We start from the raw sequence: 27007 nt of genomic DNA, 5'->3' as shown, positions 1-27007 counted from the left end.
TATATATGGACAGTGCACAGTACCACTTCTCCTGTATATATATGGACAGTGCACAGTACCACTTCTCCTGTATATATATGGACAGTGCACAGTACTACTTCTGCTGTATATATATGGACAGTGCACAGTACCACTTCTCCTGTATATATATATATATATATATATATATATATATATATGGACAGTGCACAGTACCATTTCTCCTGTATATATATGGACAGTACACAGTACCACTTCTCCTATATATATATGAGCAGTGCACAGTACTACTTCTCCTGTATATATATATATATATATATATATATATATATATATATATATAAATATGGACAGTGCACAGTACCACTTCTCCTGTATATATATGAGCAGTGCACAGTACTGCTTCTCCTGTATATATATATATGGACAGTGCACAGTACTACTTCTCCTGTAAATATATGGACAGTGCACAGTACTACTTCTCCTGTATATATATGGACTGGGCACAGTACCACTTCTCCTGTATATATATGGACTGGGCACAGTACCACTTCTCCTGTATATATATGGACTGGGCACAGTACCACTTCTCCTGTATATATATGGACAGTGCACAGTACTACTTCTCCTGTATATATATGGACAGTGCACAGTACTACTTCTCCTGTATATATATGGGCAGTGCACAGTACTACTTCTCCTGTATATATATTTGGACAGTGCACAGTACCACTTCTCCTGTATATATATATATGGACAGTGCACAGTACCACTTCTCCTGTATATATATAGCCAGTGCACAGTACTACTTCTCCTGTATATATATGGACAGTGCACAGTACTACTTCTCCTGTATATATATAGACAGTGTACAGTACCACTTCTCCTGTATATATATATGGACAGTGCACAGTACTACTTCTCCTGTATATATATGGACAGTGCACAGTACTACTTCTCCTGTATATATATGGACAGTGCACAGTACTACTTCTCCTGTATATATATATGAGCAGTGCACAGTACTACTTCTCCTGTATATATATGGACAGTGCACAGTACCACTTCTCCTGTATATATATGGACAGTGCACAGTACTACTTCTCCTGTATATATATATGGACAGTGCACAGTATCACTTCTCCTATATATATGGACAGTACACAGTACCACTTCTCCTATATATATATGGACAGTGCACAGTACTACTTCTCCTGTATATATATGAGCAGTGCACAGTACTACATCTCCTGTATATATATGGACAGTGCACAGTACTACTTCTTCTGTATATATATGGACAGTGCACAGTACTACTTCTCCTGTATATATATGGACAGTGCACAGTACCACTTCTCCTGTATATATATGGGCAGTGCACAGTACTACTTCTCCTGTATATATATATGGACTGTGCACAATACTACTTCTCCTGTATATATATGGACAGTGCACAGTACTACTTCTCCTGTATATATATGGACAGTGCACAGTACTACTTCTCCTGTATATATATGGGCAGTGCACAGTACTACTTCTCCTGTATATATATATGGACAGTGCACAGTACTACTTCTCCTGTATATATATATATATATATATATATATATATATATATATATATATATATATATATATATATATATGGACAGTGCACAGTACCATTTCTCCTGTATATATATGGACAGTACACAGTACCACTTCTCCTATATATATATGAGCAGTGCACAGTACTACTTCTCCTGTATATATATATATATATATATATATATATATATATATATATATTTATGGACAGTGCACAGTACCACTTCTCCTGTATATATATGAGCAGTGCACAGTACTGCTTCTCCTGTATATATATATATATGGACAGTGCACAGTACTACTTCTCCTGTAAATATATGGACAGTGCACAGTACTACTTCTCCTGTATATATATGGACTGGGCACAGTACCACTTCTCCTGTATATATATGGACTGGGCACAGTACCACTTCTCCTGTATATATATGGACTGGGCACAGTACTACTTCTCCTGTATATATATGGACAGTGCACAGTACCACTTCTCCTGTATATATATGGACAGTGCACAGTACCACTTCTCCTGTATATATATGGACAGTGCACAGTACCACTTCTCCTGTATATATATGGACAGTGCACAGTACTACTTCTCCTGTATATATATGGACAGTGCACAGTACTACTTCTCCTGTATATATATGGACAGTGCACAGTACCACTTCTCCTGTATATATATGGACAGTGCACAGTACTACTTCTCCTGTATATATATGGACAGTGCACAGTACTACTTCTCCTGTATATATATGGGCAGTGCACAGTACTACTTCTCCTGTATATATATTTGGACAGTGCACAGTACCACTTCTCCTGTATATATATATATGGACAGTGCACAGTACCACTTCTCCTGTATATATATGGACAGTGCACAGTACTACTTCTCCTGTATATATATGGACAGTGCACAGTACTACTTCTCCTGTATATATATAGACAGTGTACAGTACCACTTCTCCTGTATATATATATGGACAGTGCACAGTACTACTTCTCCTGTATATATATGGACAGTGCACAGTACTACTTCTCCTGTATATATATGGACAGTGCACAGTACTACTTCTCCTGTATATATATATGGACAGTGCACAGTACCACTTCTCCTGTATATATATGAGCAGTGCACAGTACTACTTCTCCTGTATATATATGGACAGTGCACAGTACCACTTCTCCTGTATATATATGGACAGTGCACAGTACTACTTCTCCTGTATATATATATGAGCAGTGCACAGTACTACTTCTCCTGTATATATATGGACAGTGCACAGTACCACTTCTCCTGTATATATATGGACAGTGCACAGTACTACTTCTCCTGTATATATATATGGACAGTGCACAGTACTACTTCTCCTGTATATATATGGACAGTGCACAGTACCACTTCTCCTGTATATATATGGACAGTGCACAGTACTACTTCTCCTGTATATATATGGACAGTGCACAGTACTACTTCTCCTGTATATATATGGGCAGTGCACAGTACTACTTCTCCTGTATATATATTTGGACAGTGCACAGTACCACTTCTCCTGTATATATATATATGGAAAGTGCACAGTACCACTTCTCCTGTATATATATGGACAGTGCACAGTACTACTTCTCCTGTATATATATGGACAGTGCACAGTACTACTTCTCCTGTATATATATAGACAGTGTACAGTACCACTTCTCCTGTATATATATATGGACAGTGCACAGTACTACTTCTCCTGTATATATATGGACAGTGCACAGTACCACTTCTCCTGTATATATATGGACAGTGCACAGTACCACTTCTCCTGTATATATATGGACAGTGCACAGTACTACTTCTCCTGTATATATATGGACAGTGCACAGTACTACTTCTCCTGTATATATATAGACAGTGTACAGTACCACTTCTCCTGTATATATATGGACAGTGCACAGTACCACTTCTCCTGTATATATGTACAGTGCACAGTACCACTTCTCCTGTATATATTTGTACAGTGCACAGTACTACTTCTCCTGTATATATATGGGCAGTGCACAGTACTACTTCTCCTGTATATATATGGACAGTGCACAGTACCACTTCTCCTGTATATATATGGACAGTGCACAGTACTACTTCTCCTGTATATATATGGACAGTGCACAGTACTACTTCTCCTGTATATATATGGACAGTGCACAGTACTACTTCTCCTGTATATATATATGGACAGTGCACAGTACCACTTCTCCTGTATATATATGAGCAGTGCACAGTACTACTTCTCCTGTATATATATGGACAGTGCACAGTACCACTTCTCCTGTATATATATGGACAGTGCACAGTACTACTTCTCCTGTATATATATGGACAGTGCACAGTACTACTTCTCCTGTATATATATATGGACAGTGCACAGTACCACTTCTCCTGTATATATATGAGCAGTGCACAGTACTACTTCTCCTGTATATATATGGACAGTGCACAGTACCACTTCTCCTGTATATATATGGACAGTGCACAGTACTACTTCTCCTGTATATATATATGAGCAGTGCACAGTACTACTTCTCCTGTATATATATGGACAGTGCACAGTACCACTTCTCCTGTATATATATGGACAGTGCACAGTACTACTTCTCCTGTATATATATGGACTGTGCACAATACTACTTCTCCTGTATATATATGGACAGTGCACAGTACTACTTCTTCTGTATATATATATGGACAGTGCACAGTACTACTTCTCCTGTATATATATGGGCAGTGAACAGTACTACTTCTCCTGTATATATTTGGACAGTGCACAGTACTACTTCTCCTGTATATATATAGACAGCGTACAGTACCACTTCTCCTGTATATATATGGACAGTGCACAGTACTACTTCTCCTGTATATATATGGACAGTGCACAGTACTACTTCTCCTGTATATATATGGACAGTGCACAGTACTACTTCTCCTGTATATATATGGACAGTGCACAGTACTACTTCTCCTATATATATATATATGGACAGTGCACAGTACTACTTCTCCTGTATATATATGGACAGTGCACAGTACTACTTCTCCTATATATATATATATGGACAGTGCACAGTACTACTTCTCCTGTATATATATAGACAGTGTACAGTACCACTTCTCCTGTATATATATGGACAGTGCACAGTACTACTTCTCCTGTATATATATGGACAGTGCACAGTGCTACTTCTCCTGTATATATATGGACAGTGCACAGTACTACTTCTCCTGTATATATATGGACAGTGCACAGTACTACTTCTCCTGTATATATATGGACAGTGCACAGTACTGCTTCTCCTGTATATATATATATGGACAGTGCACAGTACTACTTCTCCTGTATATATTTATGGACAGTGCACAGTACTACTTCTCCTGTATATATATGGACAGTGCACAGTACCACTTCTCCTGTATATATATGGACTGGGCACAGTACCACTTCTCCTGTATATATATGGACAGTGCACAGTACTACTTCTCCTGTATATATATGGACAGTGCACAGTACTACTTCTCCTGTATATATATGGGCAGTGCACAGTACTACTTCTCCTGTATATATATATGGACAGTGCACAGTACTACTTCTCCTGTATATATATGGACAGTGCACAGTACCACTTCTCCTGTATATATATGGACAGTGCACAGTACTACTTCTCCTGTATATATATGGACAGTGCACAGTACTACTTCTCCTGTATATATATGGACAGTGCACAGTACTACTTCTCCTGTATATATATGGACAGTGCACAGTACTACTTCTCCTGTATATATATATATATATATATATATATATATATACAGTGCACCGTACTACTTCTCCTGTATATATATGGACAGTGCACAGTACCACTTCTCCTGTATATATATATGGACAGTGCACAGTACTACTTCTCCTGTATATATATATGGACAGTGCACAGTACTACTTCTCCTGTATATATATATGAGCAGTGCACAGTACTACTTCTCCTGTATATATATGGACAGTGCACAGTACTACTTCTCCTGTGTATATATATGAGCAGTGCACAGTACTACTTCTCCTGTATATATATGGACAGTGCACAGTACTACTTCTCCTGTATATATATGGACAATGCACAGTACTACTTCTCCTGTTTATATATGGACAGTGCACAGTACTACTTCTCCTGTATATATATGGACAGTGCACAGTACTACTTCTCCTGTATATATATATGAGCAGTGCACAGTACTACTTCTCCTGTATATATATGGGTGGTGCACAGTACCACTTCTCCTGTATATATATGGACAGTGCACAGTACTACTTCTCCTGTATATATATATGGACAGTGCACAGTACCACTTCTCCTGTATATATATGGACAGTGCACAGTACCACCTCTCCTGTATATATATGGACAGTGCACAGTACCACTTCTCCTGTATATATATGGACAGTGCACAGTGCTACTTCTCCTGTATATATATATGGACAGTGCACAGTACTACTTCTCCTGTATATATATGGACAGTGCACAGTACTACTTCTCCTGTATATATATGGACTGTGCACAATACTACTTCTCCTGTATATATATGGGCAGTGCACAGTACTACTTCTCCTGTATATATTTGGACAGTGCACAGTACTACTTCTCCTGTATATATATGGGCAGTGAACAGTACTACTTCTCCTGTATATATTTGGACAGTGCACAGTACCACTTCTCCTGTATATATGGACAGGGCACAGTACTACTTCTCCTGTATATATATATGGACAGTGCACAGTACTACTTCTCCTGTATATATATGGACAGTGCACAGTACTACTTCTCCTGTATATATATAGACAGTGTACAGTACCACTTCTCCTGTATATATATGGACAGTGCACAGTACTACTTCTCCTGTATATATATGGACAGTGCACAGTACTACTTCTCCTGTATATATATGGACAGTGCACAGTACTACTTCTCCTGTATATATGTATATGGGCAGTGCACAGTACTACTTCTCCTGTATATATATGGACAGTGCACAGTACTACTTCTCCTGTATATATATGGACAGTGCACAGTACTACTTCTCCTGTATATATATAGACAGCGTACAGTACCACTTCTCCTGTATATATATGGACAGTGCACAGTACCACTTCTCCTGTATATATATGGACAGTGCACAGTACTACTTCTCCTGTATATATATATGGACAGTGCACAGTACTACTTCTCCTGTATATATATATGTACAGTGCACAGTACTACTTCTCCTGTATATATATGGACAGTGCACAGTACTACTTCTCCTGTATATATATGGACAGTGCACAGTACTACTTCTCCTGTATATATATAGACAGTGTACAGTACCACTTCTCCTGTATATATATGGACAGTGCACAGTACCACTTCTCCTGTATATATATGGACAGTGCACAGTACTACTTCTCCTGTATATATATATATGGACAGTGCACAGTACTACTTCTCCTGTATATATATGGACAGTGCACAGTACCACTTCTCCTGTATATATATGGACAGTGCACAGTACTACTTCTCCTGTATATATATATGGACAGTGCACAGTACTACTTCTCCTGTATATATATATGTACAGTGCACAGTACTACTTCTCCTGTATATATATGGACAGTGCACAGTACTACTTCTCCTGTATATATATGGACAGTGCACAGTACTACTTCTCCTGTATATATATAGACAGTGTACAGTACCACTTCTCCTGTATATATATGGACAGTGCACAGTACTACTTCTCCTGTATATATATGGACAGTGCACAGTACTACTTCTCCTGTATATATATGGACAGTGCACAGTACTACTTCTCCTGTATATATGTATATGGGCAGTGCACAGTACTACTTCTCCTGTATATATATGGACAGTGCACAGTACTACTTCTCCTGTATATATATGGACAGTGCACAGTACTACTTCTCCTGTATATATATAGACAGCGTACAGTACCACTTCTCCTGTATATATATGGACAGTGCACAGTACCACTTCTCCTGTATATATATGGACAGTGCACAGTACTACTTCTCCTGTATATATATATGGACAGTGCACAGTACTACTTCTCCTGTATATATATATGTACAGTGCACAGTACTACTTCTCCTGTATATATATGGACAGTGCACAGTACTACTTCTCCTGTATATATATGGACAGTGCACAGTACCACTTCTCCTGTATATATATGGACAGTGCACAGTACTACTTCTCTTCTGTATTTGCAGTGGGACGGTGGCTGGTGGTGCGACGTACTCGGCCTTCATAGACGTTCGCTTCCCTCCTCCTATTGCTCGGATCACAGTGACCCTCCCGTTGTTGTCCTCTCTCCTTAATCAGAACCTGTCAGTGAATCTTATGGTCCTGATATTTGGGAACACCGGATCGCAGTATGTATCCTGTCTTGTAATAGGGAGTGTGAATGGAAACTATATGGTGTCTATTTAATCATATAGAATCCCACTGCTAATGGCGGGGGTTTACTAAGAAATTGGGTGAGATTTTGTGCTACTCTTGAACACGTGGAGATGAGATAAGTGACACCTATTATTCAGCCAATCACATGTAACATAAAGGGCTATGATGAGGCAAAAAGAAAATGTGCACCATAACGCACACATTAATATATACCTACAGTCACTATAACGCACACACAAATATATACCTACAGTCACTATAACGCACACATAAATATATACCTACAGTCACTATAATGCACACATAAATATATACCTACAGTCACTATCACGCACACACAAATATATACCTGCAGTCACTATAACGCACACACAAATATATACCTACAGTCACTATAACGCACACATAAATATATACCTACAGTCACTATAACGCACACACAAATATATACCTAGTCACTATAACGCACACATAAATGTATACCTACAGTCACTATAACGCACACATAAATGTATACCTACAGTCACTATAACGCACACACAAATATATACCTACAGTCACTATAACGCACACATAAATGTATACCTACAGTCACTATAACGCACACATAAATATGTACCTGCAGTCACTATAACGCACACATAAATATGTACCTACAGTCACTATAACGCACACATAAATATGTACCTACAGTCACTATAACGCACACACAAATATATACCTACAGTCACTATAACGCACACACAAATATATACCTGCAGTCACTATAACGCACACACAAATATATACCTGCAGTCACTATAACGCACACACAAATATATACCTACAGTCACTATAACGCACACATAAATATATACCTACAGTCACTATAACGCACACACAAATATATACCTACAGTCACTATAACGCACACATAAATGTATACCTACAGTCACTATAACGCACACATAAATGTATACCTACAGTCACTATAACGCACACACAAATATATACCTACAGTCACTATAACGCACACATAAATGTATACCTACAGTCACTATAACGCACACATAAATATGTACCTGCAGTCACTATAACGCACACATAAATATGTACCTGCAGTCACTATAACGCACACATAAATATATACCTACAGTCACTATAACGCACACATAAATGTATACCTACAGTCACTATAACGCACACATAAATATGTACCTGCAGTCACTATAACGCACACATAAATATGTACCTGCAGTCACTATAACGCACACATAAATGTATACCTACAGTCTCTATGACACATACATTTTTACCTACAGTCACTATTTCACACACACATTTATCCCTGTACTCCCAGTATCTCATACACATCAATAAACCTGCATTCACTATACTGCACACACAGGGCCTTTTTTACAACTAGACACTGGGGACAGTGCCTGGGACGGCCAGCTGAGGAGGGCGGTGGAGCAGGGAAGTGTTTATTTAAAAAAATTAAGTCGGGCAGGGACGATAGTAAAAAGTGTGGGCCATTTTGTTGTATATCTCTGCTTGTATGTGGAATCCATAGCCAAAGGCCTCCTCCATCGGAACATACATGCGTAACACTGGCCGCTAATAATGGACCTGAGGTGTGTTCTTTGCCATTTGTTTGTCATCAGAAGAGACGGCAAGAGCCACAAACATGGACCTGCTCCATAATCTGCGGCAGTCGGCTCATACACAGGGAATTCATGGAGATGTGTGTTCGCCAATGAAACACTAGCTAGCCCCCATCCCCAGAAAATGGTCATGTGTATGAGGCCAAAGCTAGAGAAAAATCTATGCAGAGTAACAATGTATTACATGTAGATTTCCTCCGTACTATACAATATACATCTCCTCTTGACTATACCATATACATCTCCTCTTGACTATACCATATACATCTCCTCCTTACTATACATTATACATCTCCTCCTTACTAGTAGATTTCCTCCATACTATACCATATACTTCTCCTCCTTACTGTAAAATATACATCTCCTCCTTACTAGTAGCTCTCCTCTCCAGGGCCCCCCGGCTTGTGGCGCTGTGTGTACATTGAGGGTATAGACTATAAACAGAGCGACGCTCTCAGCTCTTGCCAGGGGGTGCCCGAGGCCTACAAGTTGTCTCAGCCCTGGTAACACATCTCTCTTCTGTATCCCCTGCAAGGTACAACTTCTGCGGGAACGAAACCACAAAATATGGAGGGACCCAGACCCTGAGACCCTGCAAGTAACTCCATGCTCGTCACAGAGGAGACCACTAATAAACCGCACAATTATCATGCATCTGTCTGTTGTCTTATTTATCTATTGCTTCTGACCACTTACCTGTATATCCTATTTGAGAGGTAGTCACAGCCCCGCCCCCTGCCTGTATATCCTGTGTGAGAGGTGGTCACAGCCCCGCCCCCTGCCTGTATATCCTGTGTGAGAGGTAGTCACAGCCCCGCCCCATGCCTGTATATCCAGTGTGAGAGGTAGTCACAGCCACACGCCCTGCCTGTATATCCTGTGTGAGAGGTGGTCACAGCCCCACCCCTCCCTGTATATCCTGTGTGAGAGGTGGTCACAGCCCCGCCCCCTGCCTGTATATCCTGTGTGAGAGGTGGTCACAGCCCCACCCCCTCCCTGTATATCCTGTGTGAGAGGTGGTCATAGCCCCGCCCCCTGCCTGTATATCCTGTGTGAGAGGTAGTCAAAGCCCTGCCTGTATATCCTGTGTGAGAGGTAGTAAAAGCTCCACCCCCTGCCTATATATCCTGTGTGAGAGGTAGTCACAGCCCCACTCCCTGCCTGTATATGCTGTGTGAGAGGTAGTCACAGCCCCGCCCCCTGCCTGTATATCCTGTGTGAGAGGTGGTCACAGCCACACCCCCTCCCTGTATATCCTGTGTGAGAGGTAGTCACAGCCACACCCCCTGTCTTTATATCCTGTGTGAGAGGTGGTCACAGCCACACCCCCTCCCTGTATATCCTGTGTGAGAGGTAGTCACAGCCACACCCCCTGTCTTTATATCCTGTGTGAGAGGTGGTCACAGCCACACCCCCTGCCTGTATATCCTGTGTGAGAGGTGGTCACAGCCCCGCCCCCTGCCTGTATATTCTGTGTGAGAGGCAGTCACAGCCCCGCCCCCTGCCTGTATATCCTGTGTGAGAGGTAGTCACAGCCCCGCCCCCTGCCTGTATATCCTGTGTGAGAGGTAGTCACAGCCCCACTCCCTGCCTGTATATGCTGTGTGAGAGGTAGTCACAGCCCCGCCCCCTGCCTGTATATCCTGTGTGAGAGGTGGTCACAGCCACACCCCCTCCCTGTATATCCTGTGTGAGAGGTAGTCACAGCCACACCCCCTGTCTTTATATCCTGTGTGAGAGGTGGTCACAGCCACACCCCCTCCCTGTATATCCTGTGTGAGAGGTAGTCACAGCCACACCCCCTGCCTGTATATTCTGTGTGAGAGGCAGTCACAGCCACACACCCTCCCTGTATATCCTGTGTGAGAGGTGGTCACAGCCCCGCCCCCTGTCTGTATATCCTGTGTGAGAGGTGGTCACAGCCCCGCCCCCAGCCTGAATACCATAATAATAACTGACGACTGCACTTATTGACAAATGAACACAAAACTTTACCAATATTTTGGAGGGGGGGGTGTTGTCTAAAAATAAATCTTTGAGCTGATCAGACCCCAAAAGAAGTTCTTAAAACTGCCTGTCCTGTCTACCTTTCTCATAAATCAATAACACATCTAAGTCTCTATTTTTTCTTTAGTTAAGGGGATTTTTCAGGATTACAAAAACATATCGCCTTTCCTTCAAAAACAGTGCGACAACTTTCTGAGCTCACAGTCAGCTCAAAAAGTTAGTAATCCTTGAGGATCCCTTTAAGGCTGACATATGATGAGTGTCCCCTGAGTAATAAGACACATGGGAGGGTAAAGCACTGAATTTTTATTCAAGAGAAGAAATTGATGGACCCCATAGCCACAAACATCCCTGTAAAAAAAATTAAAAAGTCAGATAAGGTCACAAGGTTCCTGGAGGAGCTGAACATCTCATACTGGAATCCCTCAAACATCACAATCACTGGAGGTCTCAGTAGAAGGAAGAGGAAACCACCATATGGAAAATCATCTTCTTTCCATCTTTGGAAACTGAGGGTGATGAGATGTTTCTTCATATGAAGTGAACCGCAGCTGTGAGCAGGGGCTTTGTACAGGCCGTCTGACTATAGGCCATCACATGAGGGAGAAGAAGAGTTGGGTGGATGGATGTGGGTTGATCCTGGGGACATTGCTGGTGGCTGGAGATATAACAGTGGTTAGATGTCTTCTCACAATGTAAGAAGGTTATCACAGAAGGAGAGTGAAGACATTGGAGAAGATGAACAGAAAGGACAAGTCTATAGATTAGGAGACCAGAGGTGGTCACCACAGTAGGGCCGGCACCCAAGATCCCACTCTCACCTCAGCAGTCCTTCAAGTAGCTGATTGTCTTCCTTTCCTCTGCAATACAATAAGAAAAGACAAGTTAGAGAACAAGACAAGAGAAGCCACAGCACAACCACATCAACATGACTATCCTACGGCCAACGGGCCTTGAAAGGGAGAAGCAAAAACTGCCTAACCACCACCAAACTAAAATCCAACAATGACACAGGATGTTGAATCGGAATGGTCACAGCTTGATTGACATTTTTGAAGATACAGTCTGAAAAATCTAAAAAGGCCAAATTAGCAAATAATAACAATTTTTCTAGGCCAAAAGATGGCGTTCCCTCCTTACCAGACCATATAAACCCTCAATAACTTCTCCCCCTACATGTGAAACCCCCTATCACTTTTCGCTACTTCATCCACCCCCAACCTAGAAATACTGCCTGCCCATTTTCTTAACCCTTCCCAGACCTGTAAGTCATGGCCGCACTCCACCCAACCAGTGGCCTCCATGTCATCATCATCACCATGACATCTGACTGACAAAGACCCTCATTCACAGTCCTTCATAATAATTATGAAGAGAATTGATGGTCCACACTGGTCACTGCTCCATCATGTACTGAGGGTCCACACTGGTCACTGCTCCATCATGTACTGAGGGCCACACTGGTCACTGCTCCATCATGTACTGAGGGTCCACACTGGTCACTGCTCCATCATGTACTGAGGGTCCCCACTGGTCACTGCTCCATCATGTACTGAGGGTCCACAATGGTCACTGCTCCATCATGTACTGAGGGTCCACACTGGTCACTGCTCCATCATGTACTGAGGGCCACACTGGTCACTGCTCCATCATGTACTGAGGGTCCACACTGGTCACTGCTCCATCATGTACTGAGGGTCCACACTGGTCACTGCTCCATCATGTACTGAGGGTCCACACTGGTCACTGCTCCATCATGTACTGAGGGCCACACTGGTCACTGCTCCATCATGTACTGAGGGTCCACACTGGTCACTGCTCCATCATGTACTGAGGGTCCACACTAGTCACTGCTCCATCATGTACTGAGGGTCCACACTAGTCACTGCTCCATCATGTACTGAGGGTCCCCACTGGTCACTGCTCCATCATGTACTGAGGGTCCCCACTGGTCACTGCTCCATCATGTACTGATGGTCCACACTGGTCACTGCTCCATCATGTACTGATGGTCCACACTGGTCACTGCTCCATCATGTACTGAGGGTCCCCACTGGTCACTGCTCCATCATGTACTGAGGGTCCCCACTGGTCACTGCTCCATCATGTACTGAGGGTCCCCACTGGTCACTGCTCCATCATGTACCGATGGTCCACACTGGTCACTGCTCCATCATGTACTGAGGGTCCCCACTGGTCACTGCTCCATCATGTACTGAGGGTCCACACTGGTCACTGCTCCATCATGTACTGAGGGTCCACACTAGTCACTGCTCCATCATGTACTGATGGTCCACACTGGTCACTGCTCCATCATGTACTGAGGGTCCACACTAGTCACTGCTCCATCATGTACTGAGGGTCCACACTAGTCACTGCTCCATCATGTACTGAGGGTCCACACTGGTCACTGCTCCATCATGTACTGAGGGTCCCCACTGGTCACTGCTCCATCATGTACTGAGGGTCCACACTAGTCACTGCTCCATCATGTACTGAGGGTCCACACTGGTCACTGCTCCATCATGTACTGAGGGTCCCCACTGGTCACTGCTCCATCATGTACTGAGGGTCCACACTGGTCACTGCTCCATCATGTACTGAGGGTCCCCACTGGTCACTGCTCCATCATGTACTGAGGGTCCCCACTGGTCACTGCTCCATCATGTACTGAGGGTCCACCCTTCCCAGACCTGTAAGTCATGGCCGCACTCCACCCAACCAGTGGCCTCCATATCATCATCATCACCATGACATCTGACTGACAAAGACCCTCATTCACAGTCCTTCATAATAATTATGAAGAGAATTTATGGTCCACACTGGTCACTGCTCCATCATGTACTGAGGGTCCACAATGGTCACTGCTCCATCATGTACTGAGGGTCCACACTGGTCACTGCTCCATCATGTACTGAGGGCCACACTGGTCACTGCTCCATCATGTACTGAGGGTCCACACTAGTCACTGCTCCATCATGTACTGAGGGTCCACACTAGTCACTGCTCCATCATGTACTGAGGGTCCCCACTGGTCACTGCTCCATCATGTACTGAGGGTCCCCACTGGTCACTGCTCCATCATGTACTGATGGTCCACACTGGTCACTGCTCCATCATGTATTGATGGTCCACACTGGTCACTGCTCCATCATGTACTGAGGATCCACACTGGTCACATCTCCATCATGTACTGAGGAGCCACACTAGTCACTGCTCCATCATGTACCGATGGTCCACACTAGTCACTGCTCCATCATGTACTGAGGGGCAACACTAGTCACTGCTCCATCATGTACTAAGGGTCCCCACTGGTCACTGCTCCATCATGTACTGAGGGTCCAAACTGGTCACTGCTTCATCATGTACTGAGAGTCACACTGGTTACTGCTCCATCATGTACTGAGGGTCCACACTGGTCACTTCTCCCTCATGTACTGAGGGTCCACACTGGTCACTGCTCCATCATGTACTCAGGGTCCACACTGGTCACTGCTCTATTATCACATACTGAGGGTCCCCACTGGTTACTACTCCATCATGTACTGAGGGGCCACACTGGTCACTGCCCCATCATGTACTGAGGGGCCACACTGGTCACTGCCCCATCATGTACTGAGGGGCCACACTGGTCACTGCCCCATCACATACGGAGGGTCCACGCTAGCTCTGTTTGCAATCTTACAGGTATCTTTTACTGATCTGTAGCAACCACATAAGCCCAGGACCAGGTCCAGTTTATCCTATCCAAAATGTATTCTCCTCCTTCTAGGAGAATATGGGAAGGTTTCATAAGCAGGAAAAACATGACATCATCAAAGGTCCTTCACCATGGAAAAACTTTGCATTGATACAGTAGTCATGTGATGGTCCCTGCATTGGCCACCAGTGATATACATTAAATAATGTAGAAGTTTTAATACTTCCCACTTCAGGTGATGTTCTCAGCTGGTGTCTCCACCATGTATGGACCTGTAGTGTTCATCATGGAGGCAGAGCAGACAGCGGCTAGGGGCCTGGGTGTATACATCACCTGTATATACCTCACCTGGCATGTAGTAATCGTAGATACTGATGATGGCAGGTTTCCGGCCGGTCACTGGGACGTTCTGCTCGGCCTGGAGCTGCAGGGTCTGTGGCTCAGAGGTGACCTGAGGAGATGGGAGAGCAGCGCTAAGCATGGAGGACGGAGAACATATACCGTAGTGCAGTATCATACTCTTGCTCCAGGGATCAGGCATTATAAGAGTTTTCTCACCTTTTCTATATAAATGGACACAGCATCTTCTCTCTTCTCCACTCTCTTCACCATTGGATGTTTCTCCAGCTGCAAAATTTGACCTACAACTTTATATTCTGTCCATGCGTAGTCTTAAAGGTAATGTGTTATAGAGCAAAAGGAGTTGAGTAGATTGTACATAGTGTCCTATCTGCAGGCAGCATGTTATAGAGCAGGCGAAGCAGATTTTATATAGTGTCCTATCTGCAGGCAGTATGTTATAGAGCAGGAGGAGCTGAGTAGAATGTACATAGTGTCCTATCTGCAGGCAGCATGTTATAGAGCAGGAGGAGCTGAGCAGGTTATTTATAGTGTCCCATCTGCAGGCAGCATGTTATAGAGCAGGAGAAGCTGAGCAGATTGTACATAGTGTCCTATCTGCATGCAGCATGTTATAGAGCAGGAGGAGCTGAGCAGGTTATTTATAGTGTCCTATCGGCATGCAGCATGTTATAGAGCATCTGAGCAGTTGCTATAAAATCTTTTATTAATCTTACTTTATCTATGGACTCAGTTTGGGGCAGGAAGCCGGACAACATGTTTATTTCCATAATGACCATGTTGGTAGAAGGACGTTTTCCAATATATCTGGAGAGGCAGGAGAATACACAGTTAGGCTACATTCACACACATGTATGGGGGATGTATATAGGGCCAAATACGATACACTTCTATGGGCGACATGTCCTATCTTTTCCCATGTTACGGGGCCGTGCGCCACCTCCTCCTCCTCTCCCCGCGTGCTGCCGTGTGCCCGCCATGCTACGGTACGGCAGGCAACGGCAGTGTGCATGTAGCCTTATACAGAGGTACTTGCAGATCATGAAGGACCTATGGGTGGGATCGCCTAGTAGGCGATAGGCCAGTGTTGCTCTTTAGAGAGAGATACAGCAACCAACATGAGATCATTTTACCATTAGGTACCAAATTCTGGAAAACCACCTTGAAGTCTTCAAACAGGATCTCCACCATAGCTGTATGGGACATAGGGGCACATTTATTTACCCGTGATCCCCGAGGTGCGTTGTCCGACGAGGATTCGGGGTTGCCGCGATTCACTAAGATCGTGCGCCCGATATCCTGCATGTGTCACTTCCCCGCTCAGGTCCGCCGGAGTTCACCTTCCTGGTGCAATTTTGAATGTTAAATCCCGCACTCAGTCCGAATCATTCGGGTTGTCCAAAGGTAACGCCCCCGGATTTGTGTCGGATGAAAGTCGGTGCAGTTGCTCCAAAATCCGATTGTGTGCCCCAATAACCCCAGTTAAATGTGTCGCAAAATGGAAGAAGTCAGGAAACCCGACAAAAATGCGCTCCGCGGACCCTTAGTAAATGTACCTCATTGAGTGATAAAAGTCCAGCCTTAATTATAAGAAGTTCAGCACCAAATGCAATGTACACTGCTCATTTATTTACCCGGTCCAGTCGTGATCCAGTGGCGCGTTCTTCGACGAGGATTCGGGTATGCCGGGATTCACTAAGGTCGTGTGCCCAATATCCACCAGGTGTCGCTGCTGAGCCAAGGTGCGCTGGAGTTCACCTTCTTCTTCTCGGTGCATGTAAGTGCTGATTTAAAATTTTTAAATTCCGCGTTTTTTCTGAATCTGCCAGCCCCCTCCCCCCCATTTCTGTTGCGTGCAAGCCAATGCGCCACAATCCGATTGCATGCACCAAAATCCCGGCACAAATCGGAAATCGTCGGAAAACTCAATGAAAGTGAGCGATTCGGACCCTTAGTAAATGAGCCCCTTTATGTCTTATTCATGATCTCAGAGGTTCTGACAGGGTACTAGACACTTATAGGTATTGGATATTGGAGATTTAGAAATGTGTACTAACTGAGCTAGCACTCCAGTACATGAAGGACCTGAGACTGTGAACTACAAATGAAGTGTGCCTCTACTGTATAGAAGACTATTACAGACAGGTTAATTGGGTAATCGATATCACTGTAGACATGCAATCTCTTACCTGAACCCCACGGAGATCTGCAGTAAGTTGCTATTCACACATGAAAGTTCTGCTGACATCTCAAAAGCGTCTTCTCCGGCTTTAGGATTTACATTATGGCTCTGGACGGCCTGTGCAGAAAACAAGAAGGCACCAGAGAGCTTACAGACAGGTCACAAAATCCAGGAAGGCTTGAGAAAGCGTGTTTGCACGCGAAACGGCCCGTCGCCTTGGCGAGGCAGCTCCTCATTCTGCTCTGCACCTCTACAGCAATAATAAAGAAAGCGCTTTTTCATCATTCCGGTGAGTGCCGCATTTCCCTCTTTTGTTTCGCCTTATCTGTCTGCATATATTGGACGTGCACCCTGGACTGCTTTGTTTTCCCTAATGCCCAGTCTCCTGCCTTTGGTCTACAGAAGGTGTTCATTTATGTACTCTGGTGCGAGCAGTGCCGGCCTCTGAACTTTCTTTCCTCCTCCTGAATCACAAAATCCAGACCTCTCCCCCACATCACCTCCATATCCTGTGGTGCCCCAGTACATATCACCTCCAAATCACAACGTGCCACAATATATAACCCCCAAATCACAACGTGCCCCAGTATATATCACCGACAAATCATGACATGCCACAGTACATATCACTAGAGATGAGCGAACATACTCGTTCGAGCTTGATGCTCGTTCGAGCATTAGCGTACTCGAAACTGCTCGTTGCTCGGACGAATACTTCGCCCGCTCGAGAAAATGGCAGCTCCCGCCGTTTTGCTTTTTGGCGGCCAGAAACAGAGCCAATCACAAGCCAGGAGACTCTGCACTCCACCCAGCATGACGTGGTACCCTTACACGTCGATAGCAGTGGTTGGCTGGCCAGATCAGGTGACCCTGGGATAGACTAGCCGCTGCCCGCGCTGCTCGGATCATTCTGTGTCTGGATGCCGCTAGGGAGAGAGCTGCTGCTGGTCAGGGAAAGCGTTAGGGTGTTCTATTAGCTTACTGTTAGGCAGGAGTGATTCTACAAGAACCCAACAGCCCTTCTTAGGGCTACAATAACGTTATACTTTTTTTTTTTTGTTTGCTTGTGGCTGGGCTTGCTGGCACTAGTAGTGCAGCTAGTACCATATTGTGAGGAATTTGCAGGGGGACTTGCTACCGTTGTGTTTAGCTCTTAGTGACACACATATCCACCTCAAACACCAAAGTGGGAAAATTTATTAGGGGTTTGATTTCAATTAGGCACAGTCTGCCATTTACTTTTTATTTTACGTTTATTTTTTCATAACTCATCCGGCATAGCAGTGTGCTTTCATACTTGGCTAGAAAATAGCCAAAGGAGAATCCAAACGGCTTACTTACGCCTACAATAGCGTTATATATATTTTATTTCTGGTTGATCTGCTGGTGGCTGTCCTTGCTGCAGTGCATATACTAGCCAATTGTGAGGAATTTGGAGTGAGACTTGCGACCGCTGTGTTTAGCGCTTAGTGACGCACATATCCATCGCAAAGACCGAAGTGGGAAAATTTATTAGGGGTTGGATTTCAATTAGGCACAGTCTGCCATTTCCTTTTTATTTTACGTTTATTTTTTCATAACTCAGCGTCATCTCATCTGGCATAGCAGTGTGCTTTCATACTTGGCTAGAAAATAGCCATAGCAATAGGATAGCATTGTTTGGTTTTAAAAACTAAAAAACACAAAAAAACACAAAAAAAAGTTAAAAAAAAATTAAAGTTTTAACTTTCATTTTCAAAATGTTTAACCCGAGGGCTAGGGGTAGAGGACGAGGACGAGGGCGGGGACGTGGGCGTCCAACTACTGCAGGGGTCAGAGGCCGTGGTCCTGGGTGGGGTGAGACACCACCTGCTGATGAGGGAGCAGGGGAACGCCGCAGAGCTACACTCCCTAGGTTCATGTCTGAAGTTACTGGGACTCGTGGTAGAGCACTGTTGAGGCCAGAACAGTGAGAACAGGTGATGTCGTGGATTGCCGACAATGCTTCGAGCAATTTGTCCACCAGTCAGTCTTCCACGCAGTCCACCCATGTCACCGAAATCGGCACTCCTCCAGCTCCTGCACCTCAGCCTCCTCCCCCCCAGTCTGCTTCCTCCCATGAAAATTTGGCATTTGAACCGGCATACTCTGAGGAACTTTTTTCTGGACCCTTCCCACAGTCACAAACCACTTGTCCGGTTGCTGCTGAGCAATTTTCCGATGCCCAGGTTTTCCACCAGTCGCAGTCTGTGGGTGATGATGACCTTCTTGACGTAGTGGAAGAAGTGTGTAAAGAGGTGTCCGACGATGAGGAGACACGGTTGTCAGACAGTGGTGAAGTTGTTGTCAGGGCAGGAAGTCCGAGGGGGGAGCAGACTTAGGGATCGGAGGATGATGAGGTGACAGACCCAAGCTGGGTTGAGAGGCTGGGTGAACACAGTGCTTCTGAGACGGAGGAGAGTCCTCGACCAGAACAGGTTGGAAGAGGCAGTGGTGGGGCCAGACGGAGAGGCAGGGCCAGAGCAGGTGCATCAGCGCCAAATGTGTCACGTAGTGAAGCTCCCGTGGCGAGGGCTCCCGCGGCGAGGGCTAGATTTTCAGAAGTCTGGAGGTTCTTTAAGGAAACACCGGATGACCGACGGACTGTGGTGTGCAACCTTTGCCAAACCAGGATCAGCAGAGGTTCCACCACTACTAGCTTAACTACCACCAGTATGCGCAGGCATATGAATGCTAAACACCCCACTCAGTGGCACCAAGCCCGTTCACCTCCGGCCGTGCACACCACTGCTCCTTCCCCTGTGTCAGCTGATAGTCAGCCCCCTGCCCAGGACCCTGGCACAAAAACCCCATTGTCGCCTCCACGATCCTCCACAGCATCCACCAGCGTTCAGCTCTCCATACCCCAGACGCTGGAGCGGAAACGGAAATATAGTGCAACCCACCCGCACGCCCAAGCCCTTAATGTCCACATCTCCAGATTGCTTAGCCTGGAGATGCTGCCCTATAGGCTAGTAGAGACCGAGGCCTTTCGCAACCTCATGGCGGCGGCCGCCCCTCGGTATTCGGTCCCCAGCCGCCACTACTTTTCCCGATGTGCCGTCCCAGCCCTGCACCAGCATGTGTCAGACAACATCATCCGTGCCCTGACCAACGCCGTTTCTGACAAGGTCCACCTGACCACGGACACGTGGACGAGTGCTGCCGGGCAGGGCCACTATATATCGCTGACGGCACATTGGGTTAACTTGGTGGAGGCTGGGACCGAGTCTGACCCTGCGGCTGGTCATATACTGCCGACGCCGAGGATTGCGGGGCCTACCTCAGTCCAGGTCTTTCAGGCCTACTATGCCTCCTCCTCCTCCCACCCCTCCTCCACCTCCTCCTCCGAACTACCATCCGTGGGCATGGCGCCATCAGTCGGTAGCTCTAGGCACAGCAGCAGTGCCGTCGCTAAGCGACAGCAGGCGGTGCTCCAACTGCTGAGCCTAGGCGATAAAAGGCACACCGCCCAAGAGCTATTACAGGGCATCACGGCGCAGACTGATCTGTGGCTGGCACCGCTGAACCTGAAGCCAGGCATGGTTGTGTGTGACAACGGCCGTAACCTGGTGGCGGCTCGGCAACTCGGCAGACTGACACATGTGCCATGCCTGGCCCATGTGTTAAATCTGATAGTTCAGCGTTTCCTCAAGACATACCCCAATCTGTCTGATTTGCTCACGAAGGTGCGCCGCATCTGTGCGCATTTCAGGAAGTCCAGCACAGATGCTGCCACTCTCAGGGCAGCGCAGCGCCGCCTCCAACTGCCCGCTCACCGACTGTTGTGCGACGTGCCCACGAGGTGGAATTCAACATTAACCATGTTATCCAGAGTTTACCAGCAGCGCAGAGCGATTGTAGACTGCCAGATGTCAACTTCCACCAGAACTGGTAGTCAGGTCAGTCAGCTTCCTCAAGTCTACAATGAGGAGTGGACGTGGATGTCTGATATCTGTCAGGTGCTGAGTAACTTTGAGGAGTCAACACAGATGGTCAGTGGCGATGCCGCCATCATCAGCCTCACCATCCCGCTGCTTGGCCTGTTGAAAAACTCTCTGATCAGCATGAAGTCGGAAGCTTTGCGCTCGTCACAAGAGACGGGGGAAGAAGATTCCCTTGTTGATAGCCAAAGCACCCTCAGGTCTGTTTCTCAGCGCATATCGGAGGAGGTGGAGGAGGATGAGGAGGAGAATGTTGGCGAGACACTAGAGGGGACCATTGTTGAGTCCTTCACTGTTCAGCGTGTATGGGCAGAAGAAGAGGAGTTGGAGGAGTTGGAGGAGGAGGAAATGGACAGTCAGGCCAGTGAGGGGAGTGAATTCTTACGCGTTGGTACTCTGGCGCATATGGCAGATTTCATGCTAGGCTGCCTATCCCGTGACCCTCGCGTTCAAAGAATTTATTCCAGCACCGATTGCTGGGTATTCACTCTCCTGGACCCACGGTACAAGCAAAATCTTTCCACTCTCATCCCTGGAGAGGAAAGGAGTGTGAGAATGCATGAATACCAGCAGGCCCTGGTGCACAAGCTGAAACAGTATTTCCCTTCTGACAGCGCTAGCGGCAGAGTGCGTAGTTCTGCGGGACAAGTAGCGAGGGAGAGTAGGCGAGCAGGCAGCTTGTCCAGCACTGGCAAGGGTACGCTTTACAAAGCTTTTGCCAGCTTTATGTCACCCCAGCAAGACACTGTCACCTGTCCCCAGTCTCGGCAGAGTAGGGCTGATCTTTACAGAAAGATGGTGAGGGAGTACGTAGCTGACCATACCATCGTCCTAAATGATCACACAGCTCCCTACAACTACTGGGTTTCAAAGCTGGACATGTGGCACGAACTGGCGCTGTACGCCTTGGAGGTTCTTGCCTGCCCTGCCGCTAGCGTGTTGTCCGAGCGGGTTTTCAGTGCAGCTGGTGGCATCATCACCGATAAGCGTACACGCCTGTCGACTGACAGCGCTGACAGGCTGACGCTTATTAAGATGAATAAAGCCTGGATTTCTCATAATTTCCAATCTCCACCAGGTGAAGGAAGCTCAACCTGAATAATTTATCCACTCCTCCTCCTCCTCATTTTCCTCCTTCTCCTCCTCTTTGTACACTAAAGCAGAGGAAACTGGCTATTTTTTGACAGGGCCCACTGGCTCTAGCTATAGTACTTTATGCATTTAATTTTTCTGGAGGGCCACCTACCCGGTCCTCTGTTTTAAACAATTTTTGGGAGTGCCACATACAGGCACTCAATCTATTCAATTTTTCTGGAGGGCCACCTACCTGCTCCTCTGGTTTGAAAACTTTTTTGGACTGCCACATACAGGCACTCAATCTATTTCATTTTTCTGGAGGGCCACCTACCTGCTCCTCTGGTTTGAAAACTTTTTTGGACTGCCACATACAGGCACTATCCAAATTAAATTGTCTCCATAGCAGCCTCCACACGTTGTCTCCATTGCTACCTCCAAAAGTTGTCCATATAGCTGCCCCATACATCGTCCCCTTATCAAACGAGGTGTGTCAGGCCGAAATTTGGGTTGTTTTCATGGATTCCACATCAAAGTTGTTAACTTTGTCGCCACCCTGCTGTGTTATCCACAAAATATACTGGCAAACTTTTACCATTTACGGATATTATTTCAGCGCTTCTTGCGCATCTGTTTACATTCCCCTCACCCGCCATATCCCAAACTTATAAGAACGCTACTACACTTAACTTGGTGCAGGCTGGGACCGAGTCTGACCCTGGGGCTGGTCATATACTGCCGACGCAGAGGATTGCGGGGCCTACCTCGGTCCAGGTCTCAAAGGCCTACTATACCTCCTCCTCCTCTCACCCCTCCTCCACCTCCTCCTCCTCCGAATTACCATCCGTGGCCATGGCGCCATCAGTCGGTAGCTCTAGGCACAGCAGCAGTGCCGTCGCTAAGCGACAGCAGGCGGTGCTCAAACTGCTGAGCCTAGGCGATAAAAGGCACACCGCCCAAGAGCTATTACAGGCCATTCCACATCAAACTTGTTAACTTTGTCGCCACCCTGCTGTGTAATCCACAAAATATACTGGCAAACTTTTATCATTTACCGATATTATTTCAGCGCTTCTTGCGCATCTGTTTACATTCCCCTCACCCGCCATATCCCAAACTTATAAGAACGCTACTACACTTGATCTTATACAAAAGGTTCTTAGAAGTGCTGTTTGGGGAGTAGCCTAGAGACAGGGGCTTGGATTGGCGAAAGCTCGCCTGGAAGCGGAGCGCCAGCTCCATCCCAAGATCCAACTAACATAGTTTTAACTGCAGCACCTTTAATCTACTACTAGTTCACTGCCTCCATAATAATAATAATAATAATCTTTATTTATATAGCGCCATCATATTCCGTAGCGCTTTACAAATCATAGGAAACAAATACAAATGTAATGTAACAGAGCACAACATTTGTATGGAACAACAGGAGTGAGGTCCCTGCTCGCCAGAGCTTACAGTTTATGAAGATGATGGGGTAACACGAGGTAAAAGAATTTTTAATGGTCAAGCCATTCTTCTTAGGGAATAGAACAAAATATAATAAATGGAATTGCTGTCGCTTGAACCACTCAGCCGTCATCTTATATACCAGGTCCAGGGTGAATGGGACTGCAGAGAAGTCTGGTGCCTGTTGGTTGCTGGATAACAGATGGGAGGACGACACAGGACGGGTTAGTAGAAGAGTTAAAACTTCATGCAGTTAATGAGTGTTATAGGCTTGCCTAAAGAAATGGGTTTTAAGAGCACGTTTGAAACTTTGGAGGTTAGGTATTAGTCTGATAGTCCGGGGCAGAGCATTCCATAGAATTGGTGCAGCTCTAGAGAAGTCTTGGAGACGCGAGTGGGAGGTCCGCACTAGGGTAGAGGTTGATCTAAGATCACTGGCGGATCTAAGAGCACGGGTTGGGCGATAGACTGAGATAAGAGAGGAGAGGTAGGGGGGTGCAGCATTATACAGAGCTTTATGGATGAGGGTTATTATTTTAAACTGTATTCGAAAGGAGACTGGCAGCCAGTGCAGCGACTGGCATGAACTGTAGGCATACATGGTCCCCTTATCAAACGAGCTGTGTCAGGCAGAATTTTGGGTTGTTTTCATGGCTTCCATGTTAACTTTGTCTCCACCCTGCTGTGTAATCCACAAAATATACTGGCAAACTTTTATCATTTACCAATATTATTTCAGCGCTTCTTGCGCATCTGTTTACATTCCCCTCACCCGCCATATCCTAAACTTATAAGAACGCTACTACACTTGATCTTATACAAAAGGTTCTTAGAAGTGCTGTTTGGGGAGTAGCCTAGAGACAGGGGCTTGGATTGGTGAAAGCTTGCCTGGCAGCGGAGCGCCAGCTCCATGCCAAGATCCAACTAACATAGTTTTAACTGCAGTACCTTTAATCTACTACTAGTTCACTGCCTCCATACATGGTCCCCTTATCAAACGAGCTGTGTCAGGCAGAATTTTGGGTTGTTTTCATGGCTTCCACAACAAACTTGTTAACTTTGTCGCCACCCTGCTGTGTAATCCACAAAATATACTGGCAAACTTTTATCATTTACCAATATTATTTCAGCGCTTCTTGCGCATCTGTTTACATTCCCCTCACCCGCCATATCCCAAACTTATAAGAACGCTACTACACTTGATCTTATACAAAAGGTTCTTAGAAGTGCTGTTTGGGGAGTAGCCTAGAGACAGGGGCTTGGATTGGCGAAAGCTCGCCTGGCAGCGGAGCGCCAGCTCCATGCCAAGATCCAACTAACATAGTTTTAACTGCAGTACCTTTAATCTACTACTAGTTCACTGCCTCCATACATGGTCCCCTTATCAAACGAGCTGTGTCAGGCAGAATTTTGGGTTGTTTTCATGGCTTCCATGTTAACTTTGTCGCCACCCTGCTGTGTAATCCACAAAATATACTGGCAAACTTTTATCATGTACCGACATTATTTGAGCGCTTCTTGCTCACCTCCTTTAGTTCCTCTCTGCCACCCATTGGTTTGAAGCCTGAGTCCATTTAGGGTATGTCGCCATGCCACTCTCTAGCCTTCCGCTGCTACCGCTGCCTCTGCATGCCGTCCCCTATAGTGTCAGGGTCAATTATTGGATGTTTTAGATGCTATCTAGCTTCATTCTGTCACTCTGTCATGGCCATGCTGTTGCCCATAATTTTGGCATTATGGTGCGATTAAGCAGCCTCAGAGGCATCCATGCATGCTGCCCCTGCTGTTTCCTGTCCATTTCCATGGTATTTCCATCCTTTTCTGAGGTTCCCAGGTGTTTGGCCAAGCTTCCCTGTGCAGAGCCTTGGTCCCCTTGAAAAATGCTCGAGTCTCCCATTGACTTCAATGGGGCTCGTTATTCGAGACGAGCACTCGAGCATCGGGAAAAGTTCGTCTCGAATAACGAGTACCCGAGCATTTTAGTGCTCGCTCATCTCTACATATCACCCCCAAATCACAACGTGTCACACTATATATCACCCCCAAATCACAACGTGTCACAGTATATATCACCCCCAAATTACAACGTGTCACATTATATATCACCCCCAAATTACAACCTGCCACATTATACATCACCCCAATATCCAGGGATTCCTGGTCCTGAGATGCTGCTCTATACATCACTCCAATATCCAGGGATTCCTGGTCCTGAGATGCTGCTCTATACATCACTCCAATATCCAGGGATTCCTGGTCCTGAGATGGTGCTCTATACATCACCCCAATATCCAGGGATTCCTGGTCCTGAGATGCTGCTCTATACATCACCCCAATGTCCAGGGATTCCTGGTCCTGAGATGCTGCTCTATACATCACCCCAATGTCCAGGGATTCCTGGTCCTGAGATGCTGCTCTATACATCACCCCAATATCCAGGGATTCCTGGTCCTGAGATGCTGCTCTATACATCACCCCAATATCCAGGGATTCCTGGTCCTGAGATGTCGCTCTATTCATCACCCCAGTATTCTCATATGCGTATGCAGAGATGCCTGTGTAATAGCTCTGGCAATATGAA

At 45.4% G+C, this 27007-nt stretch overlaps 2 protein-coding genes across 13 annotated transcripts in view; one reads left to right on the top strand and one right to left on the bottom strand.

The window, feature by feature from the left end:
* Window positions 1-10346, top strand: part of LOC140105956 (pancreatic triacylglycerol lipase-like) — an 88398-nt gene extending 78052 nt beyond the window's left edge. For all 6 annotated transcript variants that reach the window (XM_072130084.1, XM_072130083.1, XM_072130085.1 and 3 more), the window contains 2 exons: window positions 7860-8021; window positions 10228-10346. In XM_072130084.1, coding sequence (XP_071986185.1) covers window positions 7860-8021; window positions 10228-10294 — 229 coding nt within the window. In that variant the 3' untranslated portion in view covers window positions 10295-10346. The remainder of the gene's footprint in view (window positions 1-7859; window positions 8022-10227) is intronic.
* A 1644-nt stretch (window positions 10347-11990) lies between these two features.
* LOC140105763 (alpha-2-macroglobulin-like protein 1) overlaps window positions 11991-27007 on the bottom strand; it is a 112613-nt gene continuing 97596 nt past the window's right edge. For 6 of the 7 annotated variants that reach the window (XM_072129833.1, XM_072129835.1, XM_072129830.1 and 3 more), the window contains 6 exons: window positions 17949-18058; window positions 16476-16566; window positions 15958-16026; window positions 15748-15850; window positions 12521-12559; window positions 11991-12357 (listed from right to left, as the gene is read on the bottom strand). In XM_072129833.1, the coding sequence (XP_071985934.1) occupies window positions 12522-12559; window positions 15748-15850; window positions 15958-16026; window positions 16476-16566; window positions 17949-18058 (411 nt within the window). In that variant the 3' untranslated portion in view covers window positions 11991-12357; window position 12521. The remainder of the gene's footprint in view (window positions 12358-12520; window positions 12560-15747; window positions 15851-15957; window positions 16027-16475; window positions 16567-17948; window positions 18059-27007) is intronic. The other variant, XM_072129831.1, reaches the window with a different exon arrangement.

This window comes from Engystomops pustulosus, chromosome 11 (assembly GCF_040894005.1).
Source record: "Engystomops pustulosus chromosome 11, aEngPut4.maternal, whole genome shotgun sequence".
NCBI classification, from domain to species: Eukaryota; Metazoa; Chordata; class Amphibia; order Anura; family Leptodactylidae; genus Engystomops; species Engystomops pustulosus.
This window is presented reverse-complemented; position numbering and strand designations above follow the sequence as displayed.